This window comes from Podarcis melisellensis, assembly GCF_964234715.1.
Source record: "Podarcis melisellensis genome assembly, chromosome: 8".
In the NCBI taxonomy this organism is placed as follows: Eukaryota; Metazoa; Chordata; class Lepidosauria; order Squamata; family Lacertidae; genus Podarcis; species Podarcis melisellensis.
In genome coordinates this window covers 64796212-64814497 of record NC_138540.1, presented here as the reverse complement: position 1 = coordinate 64814497, position 18286 = coordinate 64796212, and the positions used below count along the sequence as shown (strand labels likewise).

At 46.2% G+C, this 18286-nt stretch overlaps 2 protein-coding genes across 4 annotated transcripts; one reads left to right on the top strand and one right to left on the bottom strand.

Annotated features, from left to right (window-relative positions):
- Nucleotides 1–1007: 1007 nt before the first annotated feature.
- On the bottom strand, nucleotides 1008–8729 carry ZNF593 (zinc finger protein 593). Its single transcript, XM_081921548.1, has 4 exons — nucleotides 8591–8729; nucleotides 4271–4559; nucleotides 1882–1944; nucleotides 1008–1551 (listed from the first exon to the last, which is right to left on the bottom strand). Exons 1-4 carry the CDS (start codon nucleotides 8724–8726, stop codon nucleotides 1419–1421), a joined length of 621 nt encoding a protein of 206 aa, XP_081777674.1. The 5' UTR covers nucleotides 8727–8729; the 3' UTR covers nucleotides 1008–1418.
- LOC309375647 (uncharacterized protein C1orf232) lies at nucleotides 5355–17298 on the top strand. Of its 3 annotated transcripts, none has more exons than XM_081921556.1 (4): nucleotides 5355–5451; nucleotides 11186–11272; nucleotides 12532–12629; nucleotides 13949–17298. In XM_081921556.1, exons 2-4 carry the CDS (start codon nucleotides 11204–11206, stop codon nucleotides 14247–14249), a joined length of 468 nt encoding a protein of 155 aa, XP_081777682.1. In that variant the 5' UTR covers nucleotides 5355–5451; nucleotides 11186–11203; the 3' UTR covers nucleotides 14250–17298. The 3 variants fall into 3 exon arrangements, with proteins under 3 accessions (XP_081777682.1, XP_081777680.1, XP_081777681.1); XM_081921554.1 differs by lacking the exon at nucleotides 5355–5451 and adding an exon at nucleotides 8848–10055 and having other exon boundaries at nucleotides 13949–17295; XM_081921555.1 differs by lacking the exon at nucleotides 5355–5451 and adding an exon at nucleotides 10146–10438.
- The last annotated feature ends 988 nt before the right edge of the window (nucleotides 17299–18286 follow it).

Here is an 18286-nt window from a genome sequence, read left to right as displayed (position 1 = left end):
GTTTTTAATGTTTCCACTTGTTTTTAAAGTTTTTATTGATAACTTTATTGATTTTTTCCTCTTTTTTGTAAACCACTTTGAGGGTTCCCCCCCATTACAATCCAGTGGTATATAATTTTTTTCCTAACTAACTAACCAACCATCCTGTGGGAGCAAGTCCAAAGGTTTACTATGTGCGGTGTGAATTGCTCCCTTTCATCGAAACAAGCTAAGGTTGTTTGTGTGGGCATCTGTCTGTCTTGAGAGACAACAGAGGGTGCCTGCGGGCGTGAAGTCAAACTTCTGCATTAGCAGCACTGAAGTGACCTCCCTGGGGCACAAGCCTGGACTGTGTGTGTGGAGGTCTTGGGCTGCCCAGCTGACAAGACCCCCCTCTCTGCCTCACTGATGTGGTCCAAATGAAAGCAGAGCAATACATCTGGGCACCAGCTTGGCTGCTGGACTTGCTCGAAGCAGGTGTACAAAGCGCCATCCAACTGTCTTAGGGACTCCACTCCCGATTTGTGTAGGGTTGACTCTTTAGCCTTTTCTTCTCCCGAAGATATCCCGCAAGGCAGCGGAGCTTTAGGATCAGAGTTTTCCTTCTCCTGGATGAGCTACCTTCCCAGGTGGACAAGCCCCATCTGCCCAGGGCAGAAGCAACAAAACCAGGCATGCGATGAGGAGGGAAGAGGTGAGAAGGGCACATGCAAGAACATGGCTTGTCCTCTCTTCCACCTGTTCTCCCGCACCAGAATACCTCATCCCATTCTAACTATCTGGCTGCACTCACAATAAGAGACGCTAAAGTATGGCAAGATTTCTCTTAACCCACCAATGCACACTTAATGGATGAATGGGGAGCTCTAAGTCAAGTTAATTGTTCTGAACATGGAACCCAAAGCAATTGTTCCTCAAGTAAGTCATGCAAACTGGTTTTGGTGTGGCATCTGTTGCTCTTCTTCTTCTTCCAGGCCCTTGAAAGCCTACTTTAGAGCATTAAATCAAGCGAAGCACAAGGCCCAGGGTCAGCCCAGCAGCTTGCCAGCTCATTTATTAAAAGGGACTCATTTGGAAGCTGGAGAAAGGTCACATTCAGAGCAGAATGCTAAAAATCCACAGCCATGGCTTACAAACATGAGCCGCTATGAGAGACGCAATTAGTTACATAAGCAGGTCAATAGGACAGTGGGGAGGTCTGCTCATCCGCTCCCAGACCTCCAGATGAACTCCATCTTCTGCCAAAAGGACAGGATAAGAGTGCTGGTTCCGTCACAAAAAATAAAAGCGACGCTTATGTCCACTGAAGCCATTTTATGCCCCAGTTCTACTACCATGAAATAGTTGTGGTTGAAGCCCCATGTCACTTATGCTAAATCACACACCCCTCCCCACTGTCTCAAGTTATCTACAGAATTTTCAGATGGGCTCCACTTCTCTCAGCCAGATTCCTCCATCTCGTCCAACGGTTGTGTGTGGACTTCGACTTTCTTAGGAGGTATATAGGACCCCATTCCAGCCGCTCTCTCTGCTTCCTCCTGGGTGTACGGCTCCTCACTCAGCTGCTTCAGTCTACAAAGCAAACAAAATCAACTTAAGTCAAACGAGCTGCTTAAACTGATTTACTTAAGTGTTAATAAAGCCAGTTTCTACTACTTTTCTCCCTACAGTTGCATCCAGTGCTAGTACTACTCAAACTGCCAAGAGGGCCCCCACTGCCCATCTTTTTCACTTATTTTATAACAAACATATATTATCCACACAGCACCCAGGCAACATACATATAATTAGTGAAGTGCTTTTCCAAAACGTTGGATGGTTAAGAGAGCAGGGTGCAAAGGCAAGCCTATGTATTCCCTAGAGAAAAAGGCTATGCTGTATAATATGCTGGATTCAAATTACCTCTTTTTGTGAACCTTAGATCTGAAGTGATCCTTCATGCTTTTTAAATCAACAAAGTATCGCCTGTTGAGGGAGAAAAAGGAAAAAAAGTTAAGCTGGTTGGTGCCTATTGAAAAACAGAAAGTTCATTCCCAGAAATCATTTTGTTGACCTACATTTATCTGTGCCTATTGCAACGGCACCAAGCAAATATTTGAATGCATGAAAATGGCCATCAGAAGTGCAGGCTGAGCTTTCATGTCATTTCACATCACCTCAACCCTCTAAACCAGTGTTCGAAACTCCCATTGTTCTACGTTCATTTTGCGACAGGGAATTTCATTAGTGCAAGCAGTTTCTGAGCTCTGGGCACAGTACTGAGCCTTGGATTTCAAATTAAAACTGTGGAGTGGAAGGAAAAGAGGACCTTTTTCTGCCTCCAGCTACTTTCTGAAGACTGGAAAAGAGACCCTTTTAAGAATATTAGGAGGGTGAGCAGGGGAAGAACTAGATCTTGTGGAAAATGAACATAATATTTTAGCTGCGGTTCATTCATTTTCAGCTTTGTATTCCTGTTATTAAAAAGCGCACCTAGACATTCAGTTGTTGTGCCCATAACCCAGGTTTAAAGTGCCATTTAGCTCCTAGCTTTCATATTTCAGCTTCTAGCAAAGCTCTAAACTTGTCCACTTTTCTTGGCAGTGCAGAAGAAACTGCCCTGATTCTGCCCAGTTAGGAGTGCGGGATCCAGCAACATATGCTCTCTCCCAGGAACAAATAGCCCCTTTCATTTTAACCAATTAAGGGATACATCAGTTAAGGTCCTAATGCAGGCTTCCTCAAACTCAGCCTTCCAGATCTTTTTGGCCTACAACTCCCATGATCCCTAGCTTGCAGGACCAGTGGTCAGGGATGATGGGAACTGTAGTCTCAAAACATCTGGAGGGCTGAGTTTGAGGAAGGCTGTCCTAATGCAAGGGCAGGAAACCTGTGGCCTCCAGATGTGGTTGGACTCCAGCCCCATCATCCCTGCCCATTAGTCATGCTGGATGGGGATGGTGGGAACTGGAGCTCAACAACATCTGGAGGGCATCATGTTGGTTACTCCTGAGTTAAGGCATGAATGCTTATCCTATTGTTTGAAACAAAAGATAGCAGTAAAGAGAAGAAAGCAGGAATTCTGCGTTCTTTTTAAATCCAGTCCTGTGTGCAAAATGTTGTTGTTTTCTATATGAAAAAACCCACAAATGCAACATATCTGAGTGCAAGGCAATGAAGCACAAATAAGAGTAAAAGAGGGAAACTCAACATTAAAAGCTACAGCTGCTGAAATCCCCTCTTCTATTCAAGTGTTAAAGGAGATCTGCCTCCCTTGCATCTTGCTATGGTAAGCATAAGGCTTCTTCAGACAGCCAAAGATTAGATTTGCCTCAGGGATAGGAATTCCAAGTAGAATAACATTTGCAGCAACCCAAGGAGTATGGGGGGGGGGAGTGGCAGGAAAGCCAAACCAGACCCACCTCTCACATGCAATATTAGAAGAGGGAAAAGGCCACAGCTCAAGAAAGCACCAGTTTGCATGCAAAAGGTTACGGGTTCAATCTCCAGGTAGGGCTGAGAAAGACTTCTTGCCTGAAAGCCCAGAGAGCTGCTGCCAGTCAGAGTAGGAAACAGTGAGCTAGATGGACCAGTGATCTGGCTCAGGCAGGCTGTAAACACTCCAAACATTTAAAGCATATTTCTCCCAAGATGATCATGGGAACCGGAGTTAAGAGTTCTGGGAATTGTAGCTAAACTACAGTTCCCATAATTCTTTGGTGGGGTGCTTTAAATATACGGTGTCTGCACAGCCCTTCCTGCGTTCCAGTGCACTTGCTGCAGTAAGACCCCTCAACCCTACCCATTATGGATATAATTGGCTATACTGGCACATGTATATGGTACATGAGGTGGGAAACCATTTAAAAACCCAAGGGGGGGGCATGAGTTAGAAAAAGACAGGCCTCCTTGGGTTTCTGCATGGATAGCCAGGCTAAAATTCTTCACTTCTATAGGCAGTGCTCACTTCTATCCCAGGGTAAGAAAATCTAAATAAAAGTTCTATAGTGCTGCAATGGATTGAGTTACTTTGAACCAGGCTTCCTCAAACTCAGCCTTCCAGATGTTTTGGCCTACAACTCCCATGATCCCTAGCTAGCAGAACCAGTGTTCAGGGATGATGGGGAATGTAGTGTCAAAACATCTGGAGGGCCGAGTGTGAGGAATTCTACTTTACACTTTCGTATCTCTATGCTTAAAAAAAGAGCAGGGTCACGCCCGAAGCAGCTTTCTTTTTGACGCAGGCGCAGTAAGCAAAAACGAAGTCGTAGAGACAAACCCAACCCCAGCCCCGCCTTTCCCCTTTACGCACGCGCAATGCAGGCAATAGTGCTGGGCGCTTCCAGGCATGTCAGGGTCCGGCTCTTGGCGCAGCAGCTTGGCCGATTTCTCAGGCAGCATATCCTCGTGGATCTGATCCAGATCCCGGCGCCGCCGCTTCGTCTTCCATTGGCGCGCCAAGGAATGTGCCTTGTGGGAGCCTGTCCGGCGAGACCGGCTAGGGGCCATACTTCGCTCGAGAGGCTCACCAACGAGAGAAAGGAGGGAAGGGAACTTCCGCTTCCGGCGACTGTTCACGACGTCATCACATGCCGACACCCCTGAAACTAGTACACTTTTTTTTTAAGGTAGCGATTTGTAAACATCGCTTATTAATAAAGCAACTGTCTGCGCCTGCTGACATTTATTATTGTGGATACCATAACTGAGCTCCCCTGTGTACTTTATGTCTTCCCTCCTCCGTCCAGTTTAATGGGGCATAACTTGAACTAATATGTATCTATTTAAATTATTTATACGTATATTCTGCCAGTCCACAACATAGATGAATAAAACATATGTAACATAAGCTCAACAAAACAAGCTGAAACAAAGGAAACACAAGTAGGCTTGGGGTTTTAAAAAAAAATTAAAAAATGTGTGATATCCAATATCATTTCAGTAGGTCCAGCTTTGGATGTCACTCGTAAAGTTACTGAAATTCACATGAAGGACAGCAAGACCTAATAAAATAGACTTTTGACAAAGTCTTCCATGATATTCTTGCAGAGAAGCTGGTAAAATGTGGGCTGGACGAGGTAACTGTTATCTTAATAGACATAAGCAGTTGCAAGAGCAGAGTATTTTTTTATTTTAACAAAATATATATACCGTTTACTAGAACAAAATACCTCTGAGTGTTTTAAACATAAGCCTAAGGTTGCCTGCACATGGGATGGTGCCCATAAATGGTTTGAGACACTGAATGATGCTGGAACCACCTGTCCTTCCAGTGGTTTGCTTGACTGGTCATGGCTGATGTCCATTGGGACTGGTGGGACACAAGGCAGGGAGGCGAACAGTGATAGGCCAACCACCAGGAGCAGGCCCTTTTTAGTAGTGCCACTGACTCAATAGAATCCTTTAGAGGGAGGCCTTTATGGCCTCAACACTGACTGCATCTGGGTGTTTACTTAAAGGACATTCCATTGAGTCGGTGACCTGGCTTTTGAGGTCGGTCAACTTGCTGACAGTTAACTTTTTTAACATAGAGTTTTCCCTATTTTTAAGTGATTACTGTTTCTATTTATGCTAACAGAGAGGTTAGGAACATAGGAAGTTACGTTACCTTATATTGAATCAAACCCATTGGTCCTTCTAGTTCAGTATTGTCTACATTGCCCACTGCCTGGCAGCTTCTCTCTGGGGTTTCAGACGGAAATTCCCAGTCCTAACCTGGAGATACCTTGCCAACAAAGGTCCGTATAGTAAAAGCTATGGTTTTCCCAGTAGTGATGTATGGAAGTGAGAGCTGGACCATAAAGAAGGCTGATTGCCGAAGAATTGATGCTTTTGAATTATGGTGCTGGAGGAGACTCTTGAGAGTCCCATGGACTGCAAGAAGAACAAACCGATCCATTCTTAAGGAAATCAGCCCTGAGTGCTCACTGGAAGGACAGATTGTGAAGCTGAGGCTCCAATACTTTGGCCACCTCATGAGAACAGAAGACTCCCTGGAAAAGACCCTGATGTTGGGAAAGATAGAGGGCACAAGGAGAAGGGGACGACAGAGGACGAGATGGTTGGATAGTGTCTTCGAAGCTACAAACATGAGTCTGACCAAACTGCGGGAGGCAGTGGAAGACTGAAGTGCCTGGCGTGCTCTGGTCCATGGGGTCACGAAGTGTCGGACACGACTAAACAACAACAACAAAAACCTGGAGATGCTAGGTATTGAAGCTGGGACCACCATCATGCAAGACAGATGCTCCACCACTGAGCTATGGCCTTTCCCCTAAAGGCTAGCTTGTTTATTTTTAATTCTGTTCTGTTGTTGCATGTAATTTTTCAGCAGTTCGTGTTTATTGCTCTAATGATTCTATTAGCCACTTGGCAACTTGTTTATAAAATAAAGTAGCAGCTAAATGTTAAAAAGCAATTAATATAAATATTGTCTTGGCCTACATATTTCCTGGCATGACTATGATTCTGGATCCACAGTTCTGCCTTGAAAACAAAACATCCATCCCAATTCTTTGTCTTTCCTTGGAAGTCCACTTTAAGTCTCAGAGATGAAAACGAGTGGAATGTAATTCCATCGGGAGATCATGTTGCCGCTCACCACTGATTAATGGCCAGTCACTGCAAAGGATGACCCTTTGACCTGTGTAACTGTTGTTTCTGGTGTTCAGCTAATCCTTCGTGAAGGAAATCTAAACCCCGAGGCCTGGCCATCAAAAGATCTCGTAGCACCCTTTGCAAGCAAAGGGCGATAACCCCAGTGTCCTGGCCAGGTTTCCGTGTGGGTCATTAGATTCGGCTGACCTAAATTTCCCCTGCAGTTTGAATTGGATACGGTGTTCTTTGTTTCCTGTCGTACAACCATTCCTATATATTATTGCCTAACCGAAATAGCAGATTTATGGTGTCCCTCGAAAAGGCTTCAGAATGCCAGTGGCACAAAAGGTGATGTACGTGTGCAAAATTATGAGCAACGTTTCACACTTGGGTGGAAGGAGCTTAAAAGTCCCTGCGGAGGAAGACTGGATTAGAGATGTAGTCAGAATTGGTCTTGGGGCAATTCCATAGCAAGATCCCACTGATGGTGCTGGGACACTGAGGAATCAGCATTCCATAGTTTCTTTGGGCTTCCCCAGTAGTGAAATTAAACAAATGCTGTTTATTGATTTGCTTGCTAATTCATTCTCCTGTTTGACAACAGCAGTTCTCACAAAATGGCATATTTGTAACTACAATCTATAGATGAATCACAGAGTAAAAAGTAGCTAATGACTATGTAGAATTACTGCAGTCAATTACTTGAGAATTCATTCTGACACTAATGAAGTCCTGTTGATGTGGACACCTAGGTGCAGAAAGAACTGTGAAACACACTGAAAAAGCAGTAGCATCGCTGTGCTCGGAGGCAGTAATGTGAAGACACCCTAAATCCATCCTGGATTGGTTTCCCACCCCAAAAATTAACTAGGGAAGATGTTGCAGTGTGAGAGACATGTGATAAAGTTTGAGCTGGGCTGCATAAGAGGGAAATGTAATGCACTTTCCCATGGGTTAAACAGGGATAGCCAATGTGGTGCCCTGCAGATGGTACTGAGCCCAGGCATTTAGCACTCACAAACCTATAACAATAGAGTGTCTGGGGCAAACCAGCTAGATGGGCAGGGGATAAATAATAAAATTATTAAAATTATTAATATAATACTACCACAACAGTAAAACTAAATAAATCAACAATTAACAGTTCACTTAGATATATTTCGTGTATAACTTTAACTGGTGGTGGTGACCATTAGTTTTGTGGTGAAAAATTTCGTACTTTTTCTACCATACAGTATCTGTATTTTCTTAGAACAGAACCTGTCTGGTACAGGAAGCTGCATAGCAGCTATTGAATAGCTTATCTATAAATTTTCCCCAACTGTGTTGCAATTTAAAAAAAAAAAAATTAACAGTTCACTTAACACATCAGAATTTAAGTGAGCATAAGGCTTGCCAGTAGGTCAATTTAAAATACCCAAAGTATCATCAAAGCTAATTACTTTTGTACCTAGCAAATCCCCCATCAATCTTTTATACCTATGAAGGTCAGAAAGCCCCCCTCCCCTTGATTTCTTTTGGAAACGGCCATCCCATGATGGCAAGAAGTTAGTCAGGTCCATTAATTTCAACAGGGCAACTTTGAGTAACACTAATATGGAGACGACCTATAGTGCCCACCTGGCCTCTACCAGCCAAGGGAGCACCAACCTTTCTGGATAAGCCCATCCACACTGTCACTGGGCCACAGCTCAGTGGTGGTAGAGCATCTGCTTTGCAGACAGAAGGTCCCAGGTTCAGTCTCTGGGAATGTCCCCTGTCTGAAACCTTGATGAGTCATTGTTAGGCAATGCTGAGCTAGGTGGATCAATGGTCTGACTTAGCATAAGGCAGCTCCCTATGTTTCTATGTAAATACTATGCTGAGAGTTCCCTTAAGCCCAGAGTCAACCCTGGATGAAGAACCTTTGTTCAAGTACGGGCTCATTGTGAGTTTATGAACAGCATTGTGTGTCCAGTTCTAACACACAGGATGTGATTTGTAAGCACAAATCTGACCCCTGCCATATTTTTTCCCTCCTGAATTAAGCACTCACACAGCAACAGTGGTTTCACTTTGAGTGATCCTTGAAGGACGAGAACTCTGTGGGTCACCACACTGCCCTGAGCACTACTGTTCCCAGTGCAACTCAACTCGGGGAGAGGCACACAGTGGAGCATTATCGGCAGCATCAAGCGTAGCCAATATGGATTTGTGCATTTAGGATGCGGCTGTCAGAGCAGGACAAAGGAACAACCGCCAGTCAGTGAAATACTCGCGATCACGTTACTTGCACCAGGCCGGGAAATCAATAATACATTTACAGGCATGTAAAGGCAGCAGACAGGCATCTGTCATTAGCCGCGGGGAGAAGAAAGATGGGCAATGGAAAGACAACCCATCCTTTCATCGCTCCTACAATTGGAGCATGAGTTGGGGGTGAAGGAGCTAGAAGAGCTTGATAGTTTTAACAGCAAGCAAAGAACCCGCGCCCCTTGTTTGCAACTTGCACGAAGCTGTTCTGCGGCAGGAGTCGAAGCTTCCTGTTTAAGGCAGAAACTAAATCTGCAAAGGAGAAGACGACACAGGTCTGCGAGGCTATCAGCCCTAAGAAATAATTTAGCTGCCAGGCACTATTTTGAGAGCCTGTTGCTGAGCTACCGCATTCCAAAGTCCTTTTTTTCGCTGGAGATCAGTTACAGGACTCAGACAATGGAGAGTAATACAAGAGCGTAGCGTTGCCAGAATGAGGCTTTCCTCAAGACTTGAAAGTAGAAGATTCTGCATGGGGGTGGTAGGGGGACTCAGGAGCTGTGAGGGGAGCACATCACTCTTCTGAATAAGACAGGACTCTACACCAACCAAGGGTGCAGCTAGTAAGTTCAATGTTAGTGAGAGAACTAGCTAACAAAGATTCACGTCTCAAGTCCGGAATGGAAAGAAGTCCAGCGGGTCTTTTTGGCAAAAGAGCCTGGAGATGGGATGCATAAAGGGTGATCAGAGGAGTCAGATTGTTGGGATCCGTGTCCACTGCACTTTCATCTGTTCCAGGGGCCTTCATTGACGGAATTCATTGGTATTCTGGGTCAGTCATGGATCCGATTCCTCTCAGTTCTTTGAGATGTACATTGGAAGCTTCTGAAATTTTAATGAAGACACCAGATCCGAGAAAGAGGCAGCCAGTGACAGGTGTGAATTTGCAGGGCGCACAAGCATCTGCCTGAGCTCCTGGTTCCCTGCAGAGTCTCCGAAGCAGCTGGGCACAGAGGCCCAATGGCAACCGGAACCTAACCCGCTTAGACTTGGAAGAGAATCCAAAGTGGGGACTGTAAGCCCCCAGGCTTCCAAACTGCCGGGATCTCAGGGGCTTACTTACTGTGTGACCCTCTAGCTCCTGGGAGAAGAACCTGAGAGTGAGCGGGGCTGTTGCCAGGATGACTCAGGGATTCTGGAAGGTCTACAAGGCCAAAGTTCTACAGACCCTTGGCGGAGAGCTGCCGGAAGAGGAACTCCAGGATGAGGTAGAGGCATCCTCAGCTGGGCCCTTTCCCCTCCTTCGGTCATTGAGCGTGGGGTAGCAGCAGGCAATGGGTTGCCCTCTCTTAATTTATGGCAGGCAAGGGGAACCTAAGGCCCTCCAGATGTTGCCTGACTCCAGCTCCCATCAGCCCTAGCCAGCACAGACAAAGGATGATGGGAGTTGTAGTCCATCTGAAAGCCCATAGGTTCTCTGTGCCTGATTTATGGGGAAGAATAAGTTGTCTATGAAGAGGGGTCATGCCCCCTGGTTAAAGAAAACTCGTGATCACATGCATTTTAGTTGAACCATTTATTCATTAATCTGGAACTCTCCAGGTGTTGTGCTGGACTTCATCATCCCATACCATTTGTTATGCTGGCTGGGGTAAATGGAAGTTGGCAGCCCAGTGACATCCAGAGGGCACAAGGTTGGGGAAGGCTGGCTATTTAAATCTAAAAAATGTGATGGGGGGATTCTAAAGAAAGAAGCATAGATCTAAAGAAAGAAAAGAGTCCGTTCTTTGTTTTCAGATGACACAGATGAGTCTGTCTTGTAGATAAAAGCCATTGTCTGAGGGGAGGCATTCCCATTCATTCTCATACATGACAGAATGCTTCTTCTAACATGAAGTTTGCCATATGTTACTTTTTTGGATAAGAGCTTGTATTGGAAATAATTAAATGTTTACTAATAAGTAAATAAACACCTGCTGGCCGATAATTGCCCCCCCTTTTTAGCTGATTGAAATGTTTTAAGTGATTTATTTAATGGATTAGTTGACAAAAAGCTAAGGCTTTATTAGAAAGGAAATTGAGTGTGGTAGGGCAGAAACTACATTATGAAGCTGGTGGAGGGAGACTGGCAAATGCAGGCAGAAGGAGAACAGGAGGCCACACCCATAACATACATTTAAAGCACTATTATACCACTTTATCAGAGAATACTGGGAACTGTAGTTTGTTAACGGTGCACAGAGCTACAATGCACAGAGTGGTTTAATAATCAATCCCTCTTCAGTTCAGGCCCCAGCAGGAAAAAGCTTTTTCCACACTGCCGTAGAGTGTAGTCCAAAAGGGCTACATCTGGACTATTCCATCCTCCAGCACTTCTGAAGCTGATTTCTTGTTTCAGAGAGATAACCCTGAACTGATGGAAACCACAGACTCAACCCTGCTGACAGAGGAGGGGTCAAATCCTGTTTCTCAGCTGGCACGGCGGGTAAGGACCAGTAGTTATTTCTCTCCAGTACTCAAGTTGCTTTTGAGCTTGGAGCTGCATTAGGTAGCAGCCTTATTAGACCCCAGAGCAGGCCTTGCCTCAGCCAATCAACCCACTAATGCTGTATTGTGTGGTTTGCTGAGTGACTGACAGGTCTCAGGTAACTTGTGTTGGTGGGTGCCCATTGGGGCTGGTTGCACAGAAGGCAGGGAGCTAACAGTAGGTGGCACCAGAGACAATGTCCCCATCCTCCTTCCTGCAGAGTTCTACCAGGCAACACTGAAACTAGGGACTGATGCCACTTCATGGACTGATTTGTAGGTGAGAATGCTGAGGGCAGACTGTGGTTGGTGAGGCAATGCCCCATTCACCCCAAAGAACCAACCTCTACTACAGGCAACTAGCAAAAATGAGGTGTTTACTGGCACACACACACCTCAAACAGGCTGTGTTCAATATGCATCAGCATATGGCTGTTACATATGGGGCGGGGGTCAACTTATTTGCATTGAGTGTCAATTGCTTATCTGTTCTTTCATAATTCCACCCTACCTCATTTCTGCATGTATCAGCATTTAAAATAATACTAACAATTTATTTGTATGAGAAACTATACTTAAAGACATATTAAATTATATATGTAATTGTATAGCAAAATTTAGACGAGGGCAAAAACGTTGAGTGCATCCTCCTGAAAAGACCACATGAGAACCACTGAATACTGTGTGAAACGTATCTAAACTGTGGTCTATGTAGAGCTCCACTGACCTTGTAAAATAATCTCCACTGACCTTTGTAAAATAATTTCAATTGCCTGTTGTTTCTTGGGAGGGCTAATGGGACTGCAGACAGAAATATGAATGTGTGGTCATTGTGTTGGGGAAACGGGGCAAAATGCTGGGTATGGGGAGGGGCTCTCAATGGAAAGCAGCCACCCACCCCCTACAAGTCAGTAGCATAATAAGTTTAGTAAGTGTCCACAGGCTTGTCAATCATCCCAGTGCTTTGCACACAGTGAAAGCAATAGACTGCAGCCAGAGTACAGGAGCGCTTCTCGCTAACCAATTGGGTTGAATACTCACAGCACTCTGTTCCTTTCGTTTCAGCTCCACATGTAAAAAGGAATAAAGACTGACTTTTTGTTTTTAAATGAAAGCTTAGGGAAAGGGCCAGGAATTTCCCACTATCTAGCACATATGGCCCTGGGTGTGGCTAGTAGACCCTGATCTCCCTCCCTCTTCTCCCATCTTCCTCTGCAGGTCCAGGGAGTTGGAGTCAAAGGCTGGAGAAGTGTCTCATCTTTGTTCAGCCGGGAAGACGAACATAAGTTGCTGGCTCCTGAGCCTTGTCCTGACCAGTAAGTGAAATCCTTCCCTAATTCCACCCCTCCCCAATGTTTCTTTCTCAAAGGACCAGCTAGTTCACAAGACTCTGTTTATAAATGATGTTTGTTATATTATTATTGTTGTTGTTTCTTATATTGTTGTTTGTTTTTTCTATTGTTTGTTTTTCATTTTTCTTTCTATAAATGTAGAAACAATAAAGACATAATCTAAAAAAAAGAAGAATAAGAAGAGAGAGAATGTGGAAAGGAAAGTGCTTGGGCAGCATCATCTTTGCTTCTTTCTAGAAACTAGCTTTTGGGTGCTTCCTGAGAATCTGTTAATTGAGCATGCATCAATAAATTGCACCCAAGGAAGTGTTATCCCACACTTTCCAGTGCATTTCCCCATAACGTTCCTGACTGCAAAGTGTCTGATCCTTAGGGGAAGCAGGTTGGTTGCATAAGACCTCCCAATCTGGGTGATTGGCAGGTGGGTGCGGCTTGGGGGAAATGGTCTTCCAGGCCTAATTCAGCCCATGGGCCAGAGGTCCCCCATCTCTATTCTAGAGAGAATGCCACAAAGGCATAGGTAGCTTTCTGCTATGGAACCAGCAATGCTTCTGAAACATTCTTATCGGAAGGGACCCTAGCTGAGTGTCAGAACACAGGCTACACAGGCAGCCCTGTTCAGGGAAGTTTTTAATATGTGACATTTTAGTGTATCTTTCAACTTTGTTGGAAGCCGCCCAGAGTGGCTGGGGAAACCCAGCCAGATGGGCGGGGTACAAATAATAAATTATTATTATTATTATTATTATTATTATTATTATTATTATTATTATTAAAGGTCCAGGTTCATTTTCTTATCTTCTCTTTTATTTAATTATTTTTTAATTTTAATTTGTTTTACCAGGTTCATTCTCCAGGCAGGGCTGAGCAAGACTTCCTATCTGAAAGTCAGGCCCCTTCTGTACTACACACTTAAAGCACAACTATACCTCTTTAAACAGTCATGGCTTCCCCAAAGAATCCTGGTAACTAAGAGTGCTGAGATATTTGGGGGGACCCCTATTCCTTTCACACAGCTACAGTTTGCAGAGTAGTTTAACAATCTGTTCATCTACCCAGGAAACTCTGGGAATTGTGCTTTGGGGGCAGGATTCAACTGAACTGAATAAAAAATTGCCCAAAGTTCCACTGGACCTTAATTCACAGTCATTTTGCCCAGAATTTACAGGAACAGGCATAATTCAGAGATTTTAGAATTATGTGAATTAGCTAATCTGAACCAGTTCATTCAAAGCCACTGCCTGCACCTCTTTCCTTCCTGAATTCTCCTCTTGCTTTCACAGCCCACTGGCAGCCAGGCCAGAAGAGGACTCCCCTTCTGAAAAGAAGACATCTGGCCTTTGGGACGTCTTTGCCACAAAGTGGCAGGAAACTTCAGCTCTGGAAAAGGCAGCTTCAAAGGCTGAGCGTGGAGACCAGATGTCTGAGGGCATTGGGGCATCAGGAGAAATGGCGACTGAGGAAGACAGCTGCACCAGCCTGGACAACGACCTCCGAGAAGCTGAAGGGGTGGCCTTCAAGTGGAGCTTCCTGACCAGCAAGCTGGCCGAGATAAAGAACAAAAGTGCCTCTAAGAGCAACTAGGAATGAACGTGAAAGAAATGGACTTTGTGACATAAGAGACAACCTATTTCCATGCAGGGCAAGCGTTTTTAGCCTCCCCGCACCCCCGTTTCTCCAGGAATCTTTGACAGAACAGTCAGAGATGACGTGAAAGTCCCGGGGCCAGAGCTCAGTGTTATTTAACCCTCAAAACATTAGGATGCCCCAAATGTGTGTGTCTCGTGTATCAAACCATATCCATTCCTTCTCTGAACATTGCTTTCTTGAGATAACAAAAATAGACAGGTTGAAGCTTCTGCCAGATGTTTTCTGCCCAGCAAGGAGAGAGCTTGGACAGTCTCATTGTTTTCCAGGCTTGCATGGTTTGACGACACTCCTGTGTGTTTTCTAAGGAAGCTTCCTCCTCCTGAGTGCTGATCACCCAAGCATCCAATCAAAGTGTGGAGGAGGCAGCAGGGGATCCTGAGTGAAAATGGTGCATTGGATAGACTGAGAAGACCTGAGTTCAAATCCCAGATCAGCCACAGAAGATGTGGGCAAGTGACCATCTCTCAGTCTAACCTCCCTTGTAGAGTTCTTACGAGGACTGAATAGGATAACTCCATGCAGTTTGTCCTTGGAGGATGACCGGGCTACAGGGGGTTTCAATAGGAAATAAACAAATCCTTCCATCAAGACCCTTCCTAATGGGACCAGCAATGGCGCCCCAACACTGACAGGCTGGCCTTGCAGTTGAAGAATGGCTCTGTGGTGTTCGAATCCCGGGAGCCCCCTCTCTTAAGCAAAAGGGCCTTAGCTCAGTGGTAGAGCACCTGTTTTGCATGCAGAAGGTCCTGGGTTCAAAAACCCCGCACCCCCAGGTGGGGCTGGGAGAGAAACCGTCCTGAAATCCCAGGGAGCCACTGCCAGTCAGTGTAGACAATACTGAACCAGGTGAGCCAATGACCTAACTTGCTAGAAGGCAGCTTCCTAAGATACAGGCTGCTTGGCTCCGACATTTAGATGGTCTGATCTGGTATAAATCAGCTTCCCATGTTCCTAGCCTAGGAGGATATGGCTATCAACCCAACTGGGCAAGAAGCAGGAGCATAGTCTAAAAAGAACCAGGTGGGACTGACCAGGGGCTGATCACTGAAAACCCCAGATGGAGACCCCTTCTCTACTGGGGCCTTACACTAGATCAGGCATAGGCAATCTCCAGTCCTCCAGATGTTTGGGACTACAATTCCCATCATCCCTGACCACTGGTCCTGTTAGCTAGGAATGATGGGAATTGTAGTCCCAAACATCTGGAGGGCCGGTGTTTGCCTATGCCTGCACTAGATATACACTCGCAATCTAGAACAGTGGAGGATTGGGGGTGCAGATCTTGCTATGGCTATCATCATGCTCCAGTCACGCAACTCAAGGCAAGCTTCTAGTGAGCAACTTGCCCTGACGAGGGCTGGAAGTGCCTCCAGCCCATCTTTCTTGGGCTTCATCCCCTTGTGGGGAGCTAGAGCCTCCTAAAGACGGGCAATTCTTCTGCATTCCACAGACTCTTGCCTGCCACACTCCCTGCACCATTGGAACGGACAAGGCAGTTTGGGCAACACTTGGTTCCTTGAGCCTACAGGAAGGCGCCCAGGGGGATTCAGGTTCAGCTTCTGATCACCAGCGTCAGACTCAGAGCCAGGAATGCAACGTCTTAACCAGTGACACTGCAGCTTCCAACTCATTGTCCTGGTTACTCCTGGACTCTGGGATTATGACATTTAATCCATAGCCTGTCAACAGCCTAGGACTACCACCCACATCAAGGAACTTAGGTTTGTTGGTTCATCTATCCGTCCATCCCTATACCACATTTTCTCTCCTGCTAAGGTTTTCCTTTGGCAGCTGAGATGGGGAACCCGTGGCCTACAGAGATTGTTGGAATACAGTTCCCATTGTCCCTGACCGTTGGACATGCTGGTTACCTGGGCTGCTGGGAGTTGGAGTCCAACAACATCTGGAGGACCATGTTAGCCCCTCCTGCCTAAGGGACATGGCTTTGAAATGACCAATAGATCAGTGATAGAGCATCAACTTTGTACACACAGAAGGTCCCAGGTTCAACCCGTTTCAAAGAACCAGGTGATGCAGGGGAGAGCTTTGCCTAAAACCTGGGAGCCACTGCCAATCAGAGTAGACAGTACTGGATTGGACCGGTTAATAGCCTGATTCAGTATGAGGCGGTTTCATATGAGAACTTCCCCAATTGCCCCAGGAGCAGATATTCTTCAGTTACCAAAGTTTCCTCTCTTAACTGATGTTGATGGACTGCAGCTCCCATCATTCCTGATCATTGACCATGTTAGCAGGGGCTGATGGGAGCTGGAGTCCAACAACAGCAGGAGGGCCATGGGTTCCCCAGCCCTGTTCCAAGGGAACAGAAGGTCACCAAGGGAAGACTCAGGGTTTATCTACACTTAACATTCCTCCATTCTTTCCATGCATGCTTTAAAGCTCTGTGTCTGAGCACCCTTCTTTTTGCTCCGGTGCTTTCTCTGAGAAAACCCACTCTTTAAAGCTTGGTCGGAGCAAATGCCAATCCATGGAAAACCCAAATTGACATTTGTTCTGATTGAGCACTAAAGAGCGGTTTTTCACAGGGAAAGCTCATGTGGGCTAGGATGCAGAGATTTCAATTGTGGACCTATGCCTGGAAAAAGCGAGGGGAAAGGTAAGTATGGATAAGCCCAGAGAGAACATTGGCTTTGCGTTCTTGAGTCCATCACTGAAGATGCTCCATTATCCAACTCTCCTTTCACAAAGTGTCTCCATCAGTGCTGCCACCATTATCCAGCAAGGAAGGGCCTTTGGGTTTGGGGGGCCCTTTTGCTGCCTTGTTACCAGCTGGCGACTGGGTGAGTGGGGGCAGTTCAGCAGCCTTCCCTGGGTTCTGGCCCCCATGCTGAGCAGAAAGGGGGTATCCCTACCTTGACCGTTCATGGTGACCCTCTTATTTGCAGTATCTTTCTTTGGATTTTCATTGACAACTGTATAATAATAATAATAATAATAATAATAAACAGGAATGAGCAAAAATGGTCTCTTAAAATTCTCCGTGCCATTCGTGGTCAACAAATTTTGAGAGTGGGGATTGTTGATGCATATTATTGGAATAGGGAGATTAAATTTTCCCAATAGTTTATATCTGTCTATCTATCTTCTGGGAAATTTTGGCTCACTTGATGTTGAACAAAACTCTGCTGTTAGGAACGGGAATTGTCCCCTGTCTGGAAGTGCTGCTGCCAGACAGTGTAAATACTGAGCTATATGGACCAAGAAGCCCAACTCCGTATGTGATGGCCTGGGATTCCGATTCAGAGGATGAACCAGAGGAATCCCAGCCTGCACTGGAGTCCCCGCCTCCAGGGCCGGCTGAACTGGGGCAAGGCCTAGATGCTGAAGAGCCTGCACCTGTGTCAGAGCTTCAGGAGCTGGCCCCAGGTGAAGCCCTTCTGGCCCCAGAGGGGCTTGACGACTCAGTGGCCACAGGTGAGCCTCCTCCAGGGCCCAGTAACCCTTCGGCCTCTCCTGATCTGCAGAGGCTTAGGGCAGAGAGGCGAAGGGAACTGGTTGCCCCCAGGAGGAGTGCTCGCCTTAAGGCCAGAGGAGGCGGGGCTCCTGGGGGCCGGGACCGGCCGCGGCCTTAGAAGAGGATAAAAGCCCAGTCAGCCTGGCCCCAGGTTGCGGGAGCAACGTCGTTGTTGGCTTCGGACCTTCCTGTGTTCCTGATCCCTGCTCGGCCTCCTGTTCCTGACTATCCGGTGTTCCTGATCCCTGCTCGGCCTCCTGTTCCTGACTATCCGGTGCTCCTGTTCCCTGCTCAGCCTCCTGTTCCAGCGTTCCTGTTCCCCGCCCGGCTCTCCGCCTTGGGCCTCGCCCCTCTTCGTGTGGACTCTGCTTACACCCACGGTACCTACCCCCGGGACCAGCACACCGTATAAGACAGCTTCCTGTGTTGTTCTATGTTCTTTTTGGTGGATGAGCAGTGGTGGGCTGGTCCCATTGGGTGGAAGGTGGGGAGCCCA